At 39.2% G+C, this 18,970-nt stretch overlaps 1 protein-coding gene across 7 annotated transcripts in view; it reads left to right on the top strand.

Moving 5' to 3' along the window:
* Positions 1 to 18,970, top strand: part of Mdm4 (MDM4 regulator of p53) — a 45,410-nt gene that overhangs the window by 1,767 nt on the left and 24,673 nt on the right. For 4 of the 7 annotated variants that reach the window (XM_021636384.2, XM_021636388.2, XM_021636386.2 and 1 more), the window contains exons 2-5: positions 9,079 to 9,190; positions 13,245 to 13,322; positions 14,759 to 14,892; positions 16,378 to 16,433. In XM_021636384.2, the coding sequence (XP_021492059.1) occupies positions 9,113 to 9,190; positions 13,245 to 13,322; positions 14,759 to 14,892; positions 16,378 to 16,433 (346 nt within the window). In that variant the 5' untranslated portion in view covers positions 9,079 to 9,112. Of the gene's footprint in view, positions 1 to 9,078; positions 9,191 to 13,244; positions 13,323 to 14,758; positions 14,893 to 16,377; positions 16,434 to 18,970 lie in introns of those variants that run through there. The other 3 variants (XM_021636387.2, XM_021636385.2, XM_021636389.2) reach the window with 2 other exon arrangements.

Here is an 18,970-nt window from a genome sequence, read left to right as displayed (position 1 = left end):
CGAGAATTACAAATCTTTAATTATTTTGTTTATTTTTATGATTTTTAGGAGTTTTTAATTTTAGTGTTAAAATTACAGTTATATTCCCTGGGTGTGTGGTACACACCTTTATTCCCAAGCAGATACAGGCAGATCTCTGAATACAAGGCCAACTTGATCAACAAAGTGAGTTCCAGCCCAGCATAGGAAACAGTTGTTTTCAAAGGCAGGCATTTCAAAATGAGGTATAGGAGTCCCTTGGACTAATTGTAGGGTAGAAACTACTTAATCATCATTGACAAAATCAGACTTTCTACTTTATGGTTTCAAGGTAGTGGGAGAGCAAATAAGAAAACAAATGTAATTTTTTCACAGTGTGGTGAGGATTGGGCCTTCTGTGTGCTAAGTACTGTTCTCACAGCTCCTCAAATAAATGTTTTAATTTTGGTATCATTCTTTTTTTGGAGTCAGCAAAGCCTTCTCTAAGGAAGCAGCTTTTGACCTAATATGAAGAATGAGTCAGACCCTCCCATGTTTATTACATATATTTGTTTATTTTATTTTATTTGTGGTGTGTGTGTGTGAGAGAGAGAGAGAGAGAGAGAGATGTGTGTGGTGGGGGAGTCAGAAGGCAGTCTGTCAAGACTTCTTTCCTTCCACTGTGGTGGCAAGCACCTTTCCCCACTTACCAGTTTCTCCAGCCAGAACTTTTGAGGCATGGGGAAGAAGACTGTAGGTGCTGAGGCCGTGGCTTTCAAATTTAGAGTTTTGGCTTTAGCATGGTGGGAGAGCTCCATGATTTGGGGCTATCTTCCTCTCTCCTTCTTTTGGAAATGAGGACAATACTCTACTTCATGACACCCTATAAGGATCAAATGAGTTATGTGTAATTTGCCTTGAAGAGTGGCTGACCCAAATGTCTTGGTTATTGTTGAACAGAAACCTCTACAGCACAAAACTTAACTTTGTTATGCACTATTTTATTTCTGTTTTGGGAAGTTTATAGATGAATTGGGGATACACTTTGCATTTTGAAAGCTCAGTATTGAAAACACTGAGAGAGTGGTAAAAATTGTAAGAAAATTCGGTACCTGAAAATGTCATTTGTCATTATGGATATTACATTGTATAAGCTGGGACTTGGAGACTAACGCAGTGAAATGGAAGGTTGAAAGATCAAAAAAGTCTATATTCCCAATACCCAGTAGAGGGGATGTTTGTGGAAATGGGAGTCCTAGTATAAGGCTAATTTCTTCTAGGTTCCCCTCCCCCCTCACTATTTTAGCCTTGGTTGTCCGGTGAGTCTGGTTGTGTCACTGTCCTTTAATTAAAGGAGAAGGAGTTCTTTAAAAGTCATAGATAAGGGTTTTAAAAATGACACGGGGCTTTCTACTACAGTTAACAGTTTTTTAGTTTTTTATTTTTAATTATGCGTACTTATGTGTGTGTGGGTATTTTCATGTGTGCGTGGCATGAGTATGCTGCCTTTGGAGGCCAGAAGAGGACATCAGATCTCTGAAGCTGCAGTTGTATGTCGATGCTGAAAAGTGAATTTGGGTCTTATGCAAGAGCAGGGTGTTCACTGAGCCATCTCTCCAGCCCTTTGTTAACATTTTGTTTTGTTTTGTTTTAAGATGGAGTTTCATAATGTAGCTTAGGCTGGCCTCCACCTGCATATCCTTAACTATGCCTGGCTTTAACCGTTTTTTAATACTGTCTTATACAGTATTAACAGTTGTATAATATACAGTTACACAATTCAAAATTTTCTGGTTCTTTATTTATTGCTTTTTCGAGACAGGGTTTTTCTTTGTAGCCGTGGCTGTCCTGGAACTCATCTTATAGACCACGCTGGCCTTGAATTTACAGAGATCCACCTGCTTCTTCCATTCTTGTTCTGGGATTAAAAGCGTATGCTACCACACTCTGCCATTTCCTGCTTTATTATTTAATAACATAATTTGAAAAAATTTTGAACTAGTTTTGACTAACTAGTAAGTTAGTCGTCAGTCGTGTGTTCTTAGGTTTATGAACCCAGGACATTTGGCAACGGGGCCCTATTTAACATATTAAAGAGGATGTTGGCCACCAGGTTCTTCTTGCATTCCTAACTGTTAGAAGTACTGCCCCCTACCCTAAGCTTCTCCAGCTCAAGAGCTGGGCTGCACTTCCCCCAGCCGCCCTTCTCTCTATAATCTAGCTATTTTGGTTACCTGGTTTTACCAGGCTACTCTCTTGACCAATCTCTTAGCCTAGGTCACCCCTCCCCCGTCTCATTGCATGGCTTAGAACCATGTTCACTGTGGACTCTCCCAGTTGTCTCTACCTCTGGCTATGCTCTCCCTTTTATCTTTTTTTTTTTTTTCCAGACAGGTTTCTCTGTGTAGCCTTGGTGTCCTGGACTCACTTTGTAGACCAGGCTGCCCTTGAATTCACAGAGCTCCATCTGCATCTGCTGAGATTACAGGCAGGTGCCACCATGCCCAGCTGCTTTCCCTTCTATCTATAATGAGCTTTCTCCTCTGCTATACTTAGGAGCAGTCATGTCCTTCTGTATTTTATTTTTTATTCTTTTATTCATCTGGTGCTGAACCCAGGGACCAGTTGTGCCTGCCTTTTTTTATTTTTTTCATTCACCCCATTCAGTTTTTCCTGTGCCCCAAGATCTTAGAAGCTAATTGTTTCCTTTTGTTTGCTTGCTACCCTGCCTTCCATTTTTCATATAAGTTATATCTGAAATTAAATATAGATTTTTGTTCTTTATTTTTTGGTCAAGAATATTTGGTCAAGCCAGGCATGGTGGCACGCACCTTTAATTCCAGCACTTGGGAGGCAGAGGCACGTGGATCTCTGAGTTCAAGGCTAGCCTGGTCTATAAAGTCCAGGACAGCCTGGGCTACACAAAGAAACCCTGTCTTGAAAAACAAACAATATATATATATGTATTTGGTCAAGGGGCTGCTTGCTTTTCCTAGGTGTTGATATTACAGGTGTGTGCTACCATCCCTGGCTATATTTACTTTTTGGTACTATGAATTAAATCCAGGGCGAGTACATGCTAGACAAGTACTCTGGCATGGAGCTACAACCTTAGTCTAATCAGTGACAAGACTCAGATATGTTTGCGTTGGGGAAAGAAGAGATCTGCTTCCTTCATAGTCCTTGCTTTATCCACTTTTCAATCTTTGACCTAATTTGTTTTGTTTTGTTTGGAGACTGGGTTTCTTTGCCTAAGTGGTTTTAATATGTCCTAGTTAACTTTTTAATACTGTCTAGAGATACCATGATCAAGCAAACTAAAAAAGAAAACATTTCCTTGGGAGCTTGCTTACAGTTTCAGGGGGTGAGTCCATGAGACAGTTGGGGGTTGGGAGTATAGGGGTAGGGGGGTAGAGGGGAGAGCACCAGAGCAGTAGGTAGAGCTACGTCTGACCCATAACTAAGCTGGAGGCAGAGAGAGTGAGACTGGGTCTGGCAAAAGCCCACCCCCAGTGGCACACTAGCTAGGGATCAGACATTCAAATACATGAGTCATTATCATTAAAACCATCACAGTATGTATTAATGACTGCTAAGGGGGTGGTATTTACCCTTATACTTTAAGACTTAAGGTGAACCAGACTTGTGTAGAACCCACAGTGCTTCAAATGAAGGAACAGTGTGTACAAAGGCCTTGAGGCAAGAAGCAAATGTTCTGGGAAACTAAAAGGTCATTTTGGCTACAGTTGGATGAGTGAAGAGGGGGAGGACAGTGCAGGCAAGAGAAGACTAGACTTCTGAGAAGCTACACCAAGTGTTTCGTAGTTAAGTTACAGTGTGTCCTCTGTGTTCTCAGCTCTGCCCTGGTAAAATGGTAGATTGAACCAAAGTCATTATGCATGATAGGTAAGCATTCATTTGTGATATATGGAATCAAGAGATCACAGTTGGGTATTGGAAGTGCTTGTACAGACGGAGTGCTGTTAGGAAATGGAGTTGTTTCAAGTGTGTGTCCTCCCCCCGACCCAAGATAGTTTTTCTGTGTAGTATTGGCTGTCCAAGTTCTGTAGACCAGGCTCACTTCAAACATAGAGATCTGCCTGCCTCTGCCTTCCAAGTGCTGGGATTTAGAGATATGGGCTACAGTGCCTAGTAGCAAGTTTTAAAATGTGTGAAAAGTGCTGAGATTACAGATGTGCACCACCACTGCCTGTGTTTTTTGTTTTGTTTTTCTTTGAGCTTAAGTGATTTAATAGTTAAAATCTTGATGTGTCAGGGAATAGGAATAAAGAGGAATCAAGAATGATTCTTAACTGGGTAGTGTCAGCAACTGAATATAACTTTTAGCCGGCAGCCTACAGTAAAAAAGGAAAAGCTTTTGACTTGAGCAAGCTTGTGCTTTAATTAATTAATTAATTAATGTTGAGGCAGGGTCTCTCTAGCTCTGGCTTGTCCGAAACTCACTCTGTAGATCAGGATGGCCTAGTACTCAGATCTGCCTGCCTCTTCCTCCCAAGTGATGGGATTAGAGACATGGGCTATAATGCCTAGCAGCAAGCTTTAAATGTATAAAAATACCTAACTCCCCCTTATAATTAAAGGGGATCCTTTTCCATTGAATTCAAAGTGTCAGTGGCTACTCATTTCTCATGTGTATGAATGATGAGTGCGTTTGCACATTTTTTCTAGTATTGGGTCATTACAAAGTATCCTGTTCACCTGTGTTGGTAGTGCATGCCTTTAATCCCAGCATTCTGGAGGCAAAGGCAGGAGGATCTCTGAGTTTGAGGTCAGTTGGTCTACTAAGGGGATTAGTTCCAGGACAGCCAGAGCTACACAGAGAAACCCTTTCTCAAAATAAACAAAAATCCTTCTAGTTCTATTTTTTGCATCCAGGTTGTCTTTTGCCTGACAATCAAATTTTCTTCCTTCTTTCTTCCATGACCCTTAAATAATTAATAGTAATAGTAATAATAATAAATTATAAAAATAAAGTCCGATAAGACAAAAGGCCAGATACAGCAAAAAGTTCACAAAAATATCACTGAGTTTGTTTTTTACATTGGCCAGCTTCTGGGGATGGACCTGCTGTGGAGTGTGCTTGATAGGCCCCGTACACTCCATTGGAGAAAACTGATTTTCCCTTTGTCAGTGGGTTTCAACTGGAGCTAGCTTCTTGGTTGGTTGGGGACCCTTCAGCACTTCCCTTCCCCAGTGCTGAGACCCCATCTGGCTTGGAGCTGTTCTGTGCATGCTGACATAGTCTCTGTGAGTTCGTATGTGTACCAGTCCTGCCGTGCCACTCTTAAAGACACTGTTTCCTTTGAGTCACCCATCCCTGAGCTTTTACAGTCTTTCTGCCTTCTCTTTTATATAGGTCCCTGAGACTTGAGGGGAGGGATTTGATGGTATCCCATTTAGGACTGAGTGTTCCACAGTCCCTCACTTTCTGTGGGTCTTTGTGCAGTTCCTAATTGCTGTAAGAAGAGGAGGAGGAAAAAAGAAGCAGTAGTTTCTCTGATGTTGATCAAGAACCTAATCTATGGGAATAGCAGTATGTCATTAGGAGTCATTTTATTGTTACGTTTCTTTAGCAGAATAATCATAGTAGGTTTTCTTCTGAGCTCATGACCTATCTAGTCTCAGGTTCTTGGCCACTTAAGCAGTGTCAGGCATGAATTTAATCTCATGGAGTGGGGCTAGTAAAAAAAAAAAAAAAGTGGTTGGTTACTCCCATAACATTTGTGCCACTATCGGACCCAAATGTACATATTTTAGGCAGGTTGCTGTTGCAGGTATGAGTTTGTAGCTGAGTGATGATTACCTTTCTTCTCTAGTAGCAGAGTACCTTCTAGCACCATGAATGCTAGTCAGTAGGATGACATGGATGGACTATTCTGAACTGGTAGAGAAGGGAGAACTGAGCCTTTATGTAACAATCATAAAGGGGGGATTTGATGGCATCCTATTTAGGACTGAGTGTTCCAAAGTCTGACTTTCTGACACTGTACAACTGTGGGTCTTTGTGCAGTTCCTATCTGCTTTAGGAAGAGGAGGAGGAAGAGGAATGAGACAGGCAGAGTCATGGGAGATAAAGGCATGAGGGAAAAGGAATTGTGGGAATACTTGTTACAGTTTCCTGTTTCAGCATCTTGGTACACCTGTATGTTGGTACACCTTTCCTAAAGATTTTTATTTTTACTAGACTTTATTTTATTTTTAAAACAGGGTTCAGCTATGTAACTTCAGCTGGCCTTGAACTCAAAAGAGATCTGTCAACCTCTTTGTTGCCTCTCAAGTGCTGAGATTAAAGGCATGTACTTACTCCATACCCAGCAATCTTTTTTTTTTTTTTCTTTTTGAGACAGGGTCTCACTGTGTAGTCCTGGCTGGTCTTGAACTCAGAGATCTTAAAAAGCCTGGCATATATTTTTATTTTTTAATTTATTTAATTTTATTTTATGTGTATTAGTTTGAAGTTGTCAAATCCCTTGGAATCAGCATTACAGACAGTTGTGAGCTGCCCTTAGGTGCTGGGAGTTGAACCCAGGTCCTTTGGAAGAGCATACAGTGCTCTTAACCACTAAGCCATCTCTCCAGCCCCTGGCATATTTTTATAATACAATCTGATGCCCTCTTTTGGCCTTTGTGGGCACTATATACACACAGTACACATACAATAATTTTTTTTTTTTTCGTTTTTTGAGGCAGAGTTTCTCTGTAGTCTTGCTGTCCTGGACTCCTTTGTAGGCCAGGCTGGCATCAAACTCACAGAGATCTGCCTGCCTCTGCCTCCTAGAGTGCTGGAATTATAGATGTGTGCTACTGTGCCCAGCTAAGAAAAGTTTTTTATAGGAATATTATATAGAAGTCATAATGAATAATGAATGAATGGAAGTGTCTAACAGTATTAGAGGATATTCTAAATGAAGTAAGGTAGACACAAAAAAAGGACAAATATATGAAGTATCTCAGTGTGGTAGTTTGACTGTAATTGGGCCCCCATAGGCCCATAGGGTGTGACAATATTGGGAGGTGTGGCTTTGTTAGAGGAGGTGTGTCATTGTGGAGGCGGGCTTTGGAGTCATATGCTCAAGCTATGCCCAGTGTGATACAGTCTCCTGCTGCTGCTTGACGTTCAAAATGAAGAACTCTTGGCTCCTTTTCCAGTATCACGTCTGCCTACATAATGCCATGTTTCCTGCCATGATGATAATGGACTAAACCTCTGAACCTGTAAGCCAGTCCCAGTTAAATGTTTTTTTTTTTATAAGTGTTGCCATAGTCATGGTGTCTCTTCACAGCAATAAAACCCTAACTAAGGCACTAGAGTAGGTACGTATGTAGAAATATGTGCTAGTTGTTGGTGCTGGTGAACAGGTAATGGGGAAGCATAATGCTTAATGGTTACAGCTTCAGTTTGGAATGATTAAACAGTTTCGGAGATGGCTAATAGCTGATGATTGTACAGCACTGTAAATGTGCTTAATAGTACCAAGGTATACTCTTTAAATGGTCAAAATGGTAAATTTTGTTATATACAGATTACTGAGTAAAAATAAAATTTAGGGGCTGGGCAGTGGGCATTCCTTTAATCCCAGAATTTGGGAGGTAGAGGTTGGTAGATCTCTTGAGTTCAAGGCCAGTCTGGTCTATGGAGAGGGTTCCAGGACAGCCAGAGTTACACTGAGAAACCCTGTCTTAAAGGAGAGAGAGAAATTAGAGCAAAATTTAGGCTCAGTGAGTAAAGGTGCCTGCTGCAAACCTAATCTGAGTTCAATCCCTAGGCCAATATGGTAGAAGGAGAGCACCGACTCCAGTAAGTTTTACTGTGACTCCCATATATACATCATGGCACAAACATTTGTTCTCAGCCCAATACATAAAATAAGTAATAAAAATAAAAATGTAAGCTAAATAAAGTGATATGAGAAGAATTAAGTAATGTCAGTGAAACAGTTATCTCCTCAAATTATATGCAGTGTTCTTTTTTATTTTTTTTTAAAGCAACTAGGCTAATTACGTATTTCTTAGGAATACACTTCGAAGAAAGCAAGGGAATGGAACTGTATTTGGGATGATTGTTACATAAAGATCCCCTGGAGTTGGAGTTACAGGCCACTGTGACCCTCATCCTAGCCTTCATGGTGCTGGGGATCAAACTCTGGTCCTGTGGAGGACCATCTGGACCATCTGTCACTCTTAGCAGATGACGTCCAGCTTGAATTCCGTACATTTAAAAGCTCCTGTATGTATGTATTTTAAAAGACTTTGTGTTTTTTTTTTTTTTTTTTTTTTTTTAGAGGTCTTACTGTGAACCTCAGGCTAGCCTTGAACTCATGACAAATCTCCCAAGTACTGAGATTACCCAGGCAAATGCAGACACTCACTATCCTGTGGTTTCTTGTCTGGGCATGTTGGAACTTCTAAACTTGGTGATTTTCCACCTGTGTGCCTCCTAGCTCTTATCTTAAGCACTCTGCTCCGGAGTAACTGGTACTATCTGACAGCCAGTGGGAAACAGAGATTGCAAATTTGCCTTTCAGCTAGAACAGTTCACTCATTAAATTAACATCAGCATTGGAGGTGGAACATGTCCAAACCTGTCTTTCTTTGAGGATTCACCTGAGGGAGGCATTGGTGGTTTAGTCTCTAGCTTGTGCTGGATCTTATTATTGAGAATCTCAATGTGAGTATTTTGCATTTGTTGTACAGAGATATATGTGCATATATCAGGTTTTTAATTTAACTGTTGCTGGCAGTCTTGTCTTTTTATTATGTTTTGGAGACTGGGTCTCTATATAGGTACTTGCTGGGTAGACCAGACTGGTAGAGCAGGCTTGTCTTGAACTCACAAAGATCCACTTGCCTCTGCCTCCTGGGTGTTGATTTTAAAGGTGTGTGCCACCATGCCCAGCTTAATTTTATTTTCATTTTATTTGTTTATTTATTTATTTTGAGGCAGGGTTCCCCTGTGTAACAAAGCCCTGCCTGTCCTGGACTGCCTCTCAGAAAAAAGAGATCCTCCTGCCTCTGCCTGCCTAGCACTGGGATTAAAGGCATGCACCATCACACCTACCCTCTACTTCACATTTTTTATCAATTTTTTTCTCTTTTTAGTTTGCTAACTGACTGCGGAATCTTCACTGCCAAAATGACATCGCAATCCAATTCTGCCCAGTGCTCAACATCCGACAGTGCTTGCAGAATTGCTTCGGAACGAGCTAGTCAGGTAATCAGTACCAGGCATCTTATTTTTCTTTAAATATTTTGAGAAATTGAATTGAGACATACAGCTGAATTCACTGATGAGGGTTTGCTTAAAGCAGAAGTGGTGATGTTATAAAAGCTTGTGTTACCATAGTTATAGTCTAAAGTTATAGTCTGAAACGCTCAAGGTCACTCTGGATTTTCATTCCTTATGCCCCTACCTTGTTTAATTAATACATTTTATTATAGTAGGCACATTTTAGGTAGGAGGTAGGTAGTAGGGAATTTGGGGCCAGGTTATCTAAGTTCTTTTTTGTCTAATCTGGTTGTAATTAGTTGATTTCCTTTCCTTTTGTTTGTGCATTTTACTTTTGAGGTTTGAGAAAGAAAGACACAGACAGGGTACAGCCCCAGCTGACCTGGAACTTCTTTTGTAGACAAGGCTGCTGTGAACTTGCTTGATCCTCCTGCCTAGCTTTTAGGTTTTGGAATTCTAGGCAAGTGCTACCAGGCCAGGCTAGTTTGTTTTATTTAAAAGGCTATCTTAAATGGTGAATATAGCAAATGTATTCTTACAAAAACTATAGCTTATCTTTAGGCATTTGTGGATACACACTCAGATTTGGTGCATCCTATTGCAGATAGACCTTTTTGACAGGGTTTCTCTGTGTCACCTGGTCTCTCCTGGAACTCAGGATGTATACCAGACTGGCCTTCAAACTCACAGAGATTTTGCCTGCCTCTGCCTCTTGAGTGCTGGGATAATCTGGAAGGGTCAGCTTGGGTTGGCCTCGAATGCAGACTCACTTAGGCTAAACTTCGAATGCCTTGTTTTGTTCTGCAGATCATGGAGATGTCAGCCAAAGGAATCAGACATGTGCCACTGTACGTGGCTAAAGAGTACTGGATCTTTTTCATTCTTATTACTATCCTAATGGCTAACGCATTAGGGAAGATGAGAGGTAGTATTAGCCTTAAAATGACTTTATTGAGGGATCTGATGCTATAGTCCTATATTTAATCCCAGCTACTTGACTGGTTCAAGCAGGAGGATCAGCCTGCTTGGGCTGCAGAGTGAATTTAAGGATAACCTTGGCAACTGAGATTCGTGTGTGTGTGTGTGTGTGTGTGTGTGTGTGTGTGTGTGTGTGTTTATATTTATATGTGTGTTTAATATGTATTTATATATGTGTATGTGTATATGGAATAACTACACTCACTTCATCCCCCCATGTTTATGTCTGATGTATGTGTTCCTGTGTCTGTAAAGACCAGAAAGTAAAATGGCTTGTCTTCCTCAATTGTGCTCCACTTATTTTTTTGAGACAGGTTCTGTTATTAAATCTACAGCTCACTGACTGGCCAGTGAGTTCCAGGAGGGTCCCTTTATCACAGCCTTCCTAGTGCTGTGACTGTAGATTTCTGCTACCACATGCTGTCTTTGTGGGTGCTAGAAATCTGAATGAACTCAGGTCTTCATGCCTATGCAACAGTTTACTGACTGAGTCATCTCCCCACTTCCCAGTTGCTCCACTCACTTTCTTTAATATGCCAGGTAGGTTGTTCGAAGTATGAAAAATTATATGCACAATGATTCTTCAAGAAACATATTTTGTTTGGTTTTATTTGTTTGTTTTCAGGCCTGCCTGGTCTACATAGCAAGTTCCAGCACAGCTTGGACTTTATAGAGACCCCATCTCTAAAAAAGAAAAAGAAAGAACTTGAAAAATGGGCCCAGACTATATTTACATACAATATTTATATATTAATAGTATTACATATCAGTGACATGTAATACATATTATATTAATGGTATATATACACACATAAAATACACATATGTATAACATTATACACACACACATATAAATATATGGATGGCCTCACTTCCTATGTAGCCAAGGATGAACGTGGCTCTCCCAAGTGCTACGAGTACAGTAGTGAACCACCACCTAGCTTCCATTACTAGGAAGTAATGGAGAAAAGTAGCATTAATTTTTCTAATACAATTATGAACCATTTGAAGTTTGGGGTAGGAGTCAACAGACTTTTCTGTATAGAAAAGTCAGGAAACAAATATGTTAGACTTTGTAGGCCATAAAGAGGCTTTGTAGGCCATAAGGTTTTCGTCTTAACCCTTCAGTAATGTAGCCTTTAAAAAAAAAATGTTAACTAATGGGCATGGTCATATTCTGGTATAACCATTTACAGCAGGAATAGGGGTTAGCTGAGCTCCAGAGCACTTGCCTTGGATGTGCAGGGCTTAGGGCTAGATTCCCCAGAACTGCCAAAATGAAGGGAAATGGGGGGGGACCCCAACCTTTTTACAAATGCAAAAGAGTGTTTGCCATCCCTTGGTTTAATAAATAAATAATAATAAGCTGACACATAAAAATGGTACATTATGTGTTCATTAATAATTACTAAGGGAGGGCTGGAGAGATAGCTCAGAGGTTAAGAGCACTGGCTGTTCTTCCAGAGGTCCTGAGTTCAATTCCTAGCAACCACCTGGTGGCTCACAACCATCTATAATGAGATCTGGTGCTCTCTTCTGGTGTGCAGGTATATATGCAGATAGAACATTTTATATATAATAAATAAATAAATCTTAAAATAAGTTGGTAAGGGAGCTGAGACCATAGCTGAGTGGTAGAATACTTACCTAGCATGTGCGAGGTTCTAAGATCAATTTCAAGCAGCATACAAAAGTGAGTAGTGAGTAATGAGTAATGTGAAAAAAGGACTTTTTAAATAAAAGATACAAGATAGGAAAGTATATGAGTGGAGGCAAATAGTACACAAAACATAATACATGATAAAGTAAGCCAAGTTACTGTGGCTTTAATAGGATGACAGAGCAGTAAATAGATAACTTTGTCGTTTGTTAGTGTTTCAGTTTTATAATAAAAATACCTTAAATACACAATTATTGGCTAAAGAGCTCCCAAACTCCACAATTGGTGAAATGGTTGTATACAATAAATGCTCTTTATTAATCTGTTGATTTTCATTACTATCTTTCTTTGATGTTGTTTTGGGGATTTTTTTGTTGTTGTTGTTACTGTTTTTCAGACAGGGTTTCTCTCTGTGTAGTAGCCCTAGCTTCCTGAAATCACTCTGTAGACCAGGCTTGCCTTGTCCTCACAGAGATCTGCCTGCTTCTTCCTCCCGAGTGCTGGGATTAAAGGTGTGTGCCAACACTGCTCAACTCATTACTATCATCTTTTAACTAGTTGAGAACAATACTAGTATATACATATTTAGTCTGGGCCCATTTTTCAGGTGTTTTTTTTTTTTTTTTTTTTTTAAGAGACAGAGTTTCTGTGAAGTTCTGGCTGTACTGGTACATGCTACGTAGACCAGGCTGGACTTATATTTAGGAGATCTTCTTTCTTATGCCCTCCCTATCCAAGTATGAGATTAAAAGTGTGTAATCAATGCTGCGTCCCCAGCTTTCAGGTTTTTAATAGATACATAGGAATGGAATTGGTTTGTTATTTGACAATTCTCTTTATTTTCTTTAAGTAAAAAGTGTATTTGTATGAGTGTTTTGCCTGTATGTATGCTTGTGCCTCACAGTTGTGTCTGTGTCACATAGCCTAGAACTGGGAGTTACAGTTGTGAGGTGCCTTGGACGTGCTAGGAATTGAACTCAGTTTCTCTGAAAGAACAGCCAGTACTCTTAGCTACTGAGCCATCTTTCTAAGAACTGCTGAATTTTTTCCCCCACAACAAGTAAATCATTTTACAATTCCGCCAGAAATACACATATATGCTAATTTTCCTGTTTGCATGCCAACAGCCAATTTTCTTAAAAATTTATTGTCATCTTTGTAGGTATGAGTGTACTTCCTGTTGTAAATGATTTATCAGAAAGGCAGCATGTGTCTCTAAGAGGTTTTAAGGCTTTTAAGGAAGATTTCTTTTCCTTAATATTTCAGAAATAAATCTAATTGAAATGTAAATAGCAACTTTATGCTGGGTTTGTGCAGAGTTCAAGGTCATTCTTTAGTACATAGTAAGTTCCAGGCCTGTCAGATACATGAAAATTCTGTCTTAATGTTTTATGTTTATAGCAGGTACGACCAAAACTGCCACTTCTGAAGATTTTGCAGGCAGCAGGTGCTCAAGGTGAAGTATTCACCATGAAAGAGGTAAGCTACCAAAGACAGTTCTCAATTTTAAGAATGGTTGAATAGAGGCCATCATATGCACAGTTAGGAAATCAGGGCAAGAACAGAAGTTGTGCTACTAAAGGAGCAGCTCATGCTGTAAAGGCTGCCTTGTTAATTTCCTGTTTCTCCTAGAGTTCCTTTTGAAGTGAATAAGTGAATATATGTGTGGTCATCCGCAAATTCATTGACCTGGGAGTTAAAAAGCCAAAGGTGTAGGTTAAAATGTCATAGCTTGCAAGTTTTCCTTCGAGGCAGCAGTTTGATGCAGTAACTTTGTCATTGTACATTTGTCAGATACTCTGAGTACTGAGTCATTTTGAATGTTTAGGAATTTAAATAACATAGTATTTGGAAGATTTTTTTATAAACCATCAAAGCACATTGTTTTTTTTTTTTTTTTTAGATTTGTTTATTATGTGTATAGTGTTCTGTCTGCATGTATGCCTGTGTACTAGAAGAGGGCACCAAATCTCATTATAGATGGTTGTGAGCCACCGTGTGGTTGCTAGGAATTGAACTCAGGACCTCTGGAAGAGCAGTCAGTGCTCTTAACCTCTGAACCATGTGTTTAGCCTGCACGTTGAATTTTTTTTTAACTGGAAAAGAGTATTTGAACAGTTTGCATTTAGTATGGCAGATCGATCCTTCACCTTCCTGAGCAGAAAACAAAATTATGGAGCTCTTTTTTATCGTTAGAAGTGCTGTATCTATCAGTACTACTGCAGAGATTACAGATGTCTTTGATTTGCCTGTGATATTTAATAAGAACTTAATTATTGAGTAAAAAGTTGTGTTGTTGTTTTTTTTAACCTAATTTTAAAAAACATTTCAGGGTCAGGATGGGAGGATAGAAGGGAATAAACAATGAAGCATTAAAAAATATTTCAGTAGGTGTATCTCCCAGTTCCTTCCCTTTCCCTTTCCTCCTTTCCTGTTAAAAAATTTATCCAGGTCTATTGGCAAACAATGTATCAGCCTAGATGATATAATAAAGATCTATAACATGCTTTATGTACATGTAAAAGAGTACTTTTCAAGTTTAGAATCATGAGATTTTGAACCCTGGAATGAAAAAGCCAGAATGTAGGTCTTTAACAAATAAAAACATAGTCTGTCTGGCCTTTTCTTTTCAGGTCCATTAAACAGTGGACCCATGCCAGTAGACTACTAAGTTGCTACCTTTTTTCATTGTCAAATCAACAATGACTTTTGGTGTAAAAGTCACTGGCTCTGTTGATGAATGAGTGGATGAACCTAGCAGTAGGAATCACTGTCCTGTTTGGGGATTGCTGTTCGTATCCCAACACTGGCAGTCTTGTATGTCTTTCTCTAGCAAAATGTCTCAGCCACTCATGGGTAATTGTGGTTTGGGAATAGTCAGGCATATCATTTCATAGTGTTTCATTTTCATGTAGGTAATGCACTATCTAGGCCAGTACATAATGGTGAAGCAGCTCTATGATCAACAGGAGCAACATATGGTATATTGTGGTGGAGATCTTTTGGGAGACCTACTTGGATGTCAGAGCTTTTCTGTGAAAGATCCAAGGTAAAGAGGGTGAGGGTTTATGTATCTTTGAGTACTTTTACCTGCTCATTTAATCTGTATAGGCTATTATTTTTTTTTCAATCAGTAAGTATTTTAGGGACTGTATATGTTGTATAGCCAGTGAGAAACATGCACAGTAGAGTGGTTTGAACTGTAGACAGTCTGATTTGATGGAACATATGGTACAGTAATCATCTTTATATGTTGTGATAAAATAACATGACAGTAAGAGCTATAGAAGAGAAGTACATGAAATGAGGAATGATTGGGTCTTATATTGTCAGAGGCATCCTTGAGGATGCAAAAGGTGAGCTGAGTAAGCTGTAACAGTTTTTAGAGGGACTAATTGGAAGAAGAGCTTCTCATTGAGCATCTTGGATAAAGACTGAATAGGGAGTCATGTCACTAGAGTAGTTTGTGAGGTGTTAGAGAGAAAGGAGGAGGTGTGTGCTGATAAGAAAAATACAGAAATTCATGGCAGTTTGGGGTTTCTAGTGAAACCAGTAAGAATCAAGTAGAGTAAATTTGACCTATGTGGTGTTCACAGCTTACATGGGGCCATGTCATTGGCTTACCCTTTCAAGCTAGTTGGTAACTGAGGAGCTGGTGTCCTTCAAATTTTCTTTTTGTTTAAAGTTTTATTTCATGTGTTGCCTGCACATGCATGCTTATCTCTGTACATGTTTGGTGCCCAAGGAGGTCGGAAGATGGTGACAGATCCCCTGGAATTAAAGTTATAAGTGGTTGTGAGCCACCATGTTGGTGCTGGTAGTTGGATTCTGTTGCTCAGTAAGAGCTCTTCAGCTGAGCCATCTATGCCCCATTCTCATCCTTCTGGTGGTTCTCCCCTTAATAGTGATTGTTTTCTTCTGAGCTTATTTTCTCTTAACATTGATAAAACTTCCTTTCACACCCCCATTTCTCAATCAAAAACATGAAACTTGACATCTAGAAGGAAAGAATAATTTTCAAGGGAAATCTCCCTAATTGGGTAACTAATAGTTAATAAAATAAAATTTGATCAAATTATTATTGAGGACAAGATAGCAGGGGCTGGACATTCACTTTTTTTTTTTTAATAGTGTCTCTCATTAGCTCAAAATTAGTAAGTTGCTAAGAATAACCTCAAACTTGATCTTCCAGCCTGAACCTCTCAGATGCTGGAGTTTTAGGCAAGCACTACTGTGCTTGGCTCCTTTTTAATATTTAAGTTATTTTAAAAAATTGTGGGAAAGCTGGGCACAGTGACACACAACTGTAATGGCAACACTTGGGGAGGCAAGAGGCAGATGGTTCTCTGAGTTTGAGGCCAGCCTAGTCTACAAAGGGAGTCTAGGACAGCCAAGGCTACACAGAGAAACCTTGTCTTGAAAAAAAAAATTGTGGGGAAAAAAAATTGTCTCTATATCTAAGAGAAAGTAGGAAGGTAACATACCACAGGAATATGTAATTAATGGAAAACCACAAATATATTATTTTTTACAGCCCTCTCTATGATATGCTAAGAAAGAATCTTGTCACATCAGGCTTTGATAACACAGGTATGTTATATGTTTCTTCAGTCTGTATTGAAGCTTTGAGTTTAAGGGAGCAAGTAATGGGCACAAGAGTCAAGATGAAAATGGAGTGCTGTGTGAGACATGACTGGAGGGATCTATGAACGACTGTCATACAACATGGTATTACTGTTAAGTAAGTTCTAACGGATAAATTCAGTCATACCGAAGCTAGAGAGAAAAGAGGTGCCTACAACCTCGATGTAATTTTTTTCTCTTTATACAGCAAGGGGAACCGAGGCCCTTGTATTTATGTGCTCTACCACTGACCTATGTTTCTAGCTTTCTGTTTACTATTTTGAAACAGCATCTCCCTGAGTTGCCTGTGCTGGCCTTGAACTCCCTCTGTAGTCCAGGCAGCCCTTGAATTTGTGGATTCCCCTGCCACCAGCTTCCTAGTAGCTGGGTCTCTGGGCCTGTGGAAGCAGGCCCAGCTTAAACTTAGTGATTATAAACATTGCATTGTATTTGTTTCATCTTAATATACTTAAAAGAAATGTCTAAGATACGGACTTTTCCTCTTCAAGCATAACCACATCATTACTGTACTCATAAGTAATGATAAAATAAATGTTCCCCAATCCTAGTGAATAAGCTAGTTTTAGTTTGTTTTTCCTTTCACTCATCTTAAAAGTACTTTTTACTTTTGGTTTGTTCAAGTGAGGAGCCAAACAAAGCCCACACATGTCCTTGGGTTTATTATAAAAACAAAAAAAAAAAACTTAACTGCCCTCTTTGTGTGTGTGTATGTGTGTATGAGAGAGAGAGAGAGAGAGAGAGAGATTTGGTTTGACATTAAATTGACACCTTTTTTTAAATGTCACATAATTGTGTATATTTGTGGGGGTACCATATATTTTGTTACATATAGAATGTTCATGGATCAAATCAGGATAACTAACATATCTACCATCTCAAGTTTAGTGTCTTTCTGTGTTAGAAGCATTCAAAATCTCCACTACCAGCTATTGAAATGTTCAGTAAATTAGTATGGCCACTCTACTGTGATATAGGATACTCCTTTTGAGTGTCATCATACTTATTGAAAATTTGGGTAATTTGACCTGTAGGATTGTCTGCATTATAGAATTGACAGATTGTATCATTGCACTTGTGTTTCTTTACCCTTGCTGATTTAGAGTAATGCTTGAATAGATCCATTGAAATTTAAATGTTTTTGCTGATAGATCGTCATTGATGGTGCTTTGGACTTTTTTCCACCTCTGTATGGCTCACTTTAGTTATGTAATCCTGCCCCTCTTTCATCTATGATTCTGTGGGCTCTTGGTAGGTTGCTGTCATCCATCTATTATAACAGTTCTCTCAAAAAATTTTCACTTTAATGATTTTAGTAATTTTTTTAGAACCCCTTTTCTTTCTTTCTTATAAGACAGAGTCATACATTGTAGTTGCTGTGTACCCCAGGGTAGCCTCGAACTTGGAAATAACTATCTGTCCCAGCCCTCTGAACATTGGGATCTCAGGCATGAGCCACTACACTCAGCTTGTTATCTGCAAGCCAATTGGACTCTTCTCAGACCTTTAAGATACTTACTGCCTTTGCATTTATTAGTTTTGGGGTGGAAACTGGCTGTTTTGGAGTCTGGTTTCCAAAGAGGTGGGGTAGAGATGCTACTGAAATGTGTGTGACACTCTCACTCTGGACAGTGAAACTCTCTCTTTTGTTTGCCTTAGTTAGATTTGAGCAGCATCACCCAAGTTAGACCACTTCACTAGACTTTTTATGCTCATGGAACTAAATAGACTGCAAAGAATCTTTATAAATCTCTCTTTCCATGTCAGTGAAAGACATGGAGAGGGGAAGCTTTGCAAATGAGAGGCAGCTTTATTGAAAGTAAGTCATTTGTGAACTAAAATTTTCTTTGAAAAGTCACTGGTGGCTTGAAATACATGAGTGATTTTATAATTTTGATGTGTATATTTAGTTAAATTTATTTTCTGAACCATCCTCTGAATATTTAGAGTGAGCATAGTTCTGACAATTTTCTTCTCAGTTTCTTTCTTCTGCTTTTTCTGCATGTCTTTTTCTATAGAGTATTCTAAAGAACATTTAACAATTCAGTTCATCTTTACAGCCATCCTGTGAGGAGGTCCTAGAGGTAAAGAAACAGAAGGTTTTATTGTTTTTAAATCTGACCTGTGATTTGTCCAGTAAACAGACTCATGGTCATTGGCCAGCCCTTGCATTACCCATTATGCCACACAGTTATATGTCCTTAACCCTTTTTAACTCAAACAGAATGTGCTCATCCTCCCAATTTTTTGGACACACATTTTTCTTTCTGATTATTAAGTTCTTAAACCATTTTTACTTACTTATTTAAATTAGTTTTTTTCATGTGCGTTGATGTTTTGCTTGCATATATGTCTGTGTGAAAGAGGGTTGGATCTCCTAGAGCAGGAGTTAGTAGTTGTGAGCTGCCATGTGGGTGCTGGGAATTGAACTTGAGTCCTCTGAAAGAGCAGCCAGTGTTCTTAACTGCTGAGCCATCTCTCCAGCC

This window comes from Meriones unguiculatus, chromosome 11, assembly GCF_030254825.1.
Source record: "Meriones unguiculatus strain TT.TT164.6M chromosome 11, Bangor_MerUng_6.1, whole genome shotgun sequence".
Lineage (NCBI taxonomy): Eukaryota > Metazoa > Chordata > Mammalia > Rodentia > Muridae > Meriones > Meriones unguiculatus.
Note: the sequence above shows the minus strand (reverse complement) of the source record. Positions and strands in the feature narration are given on the sequence as shown.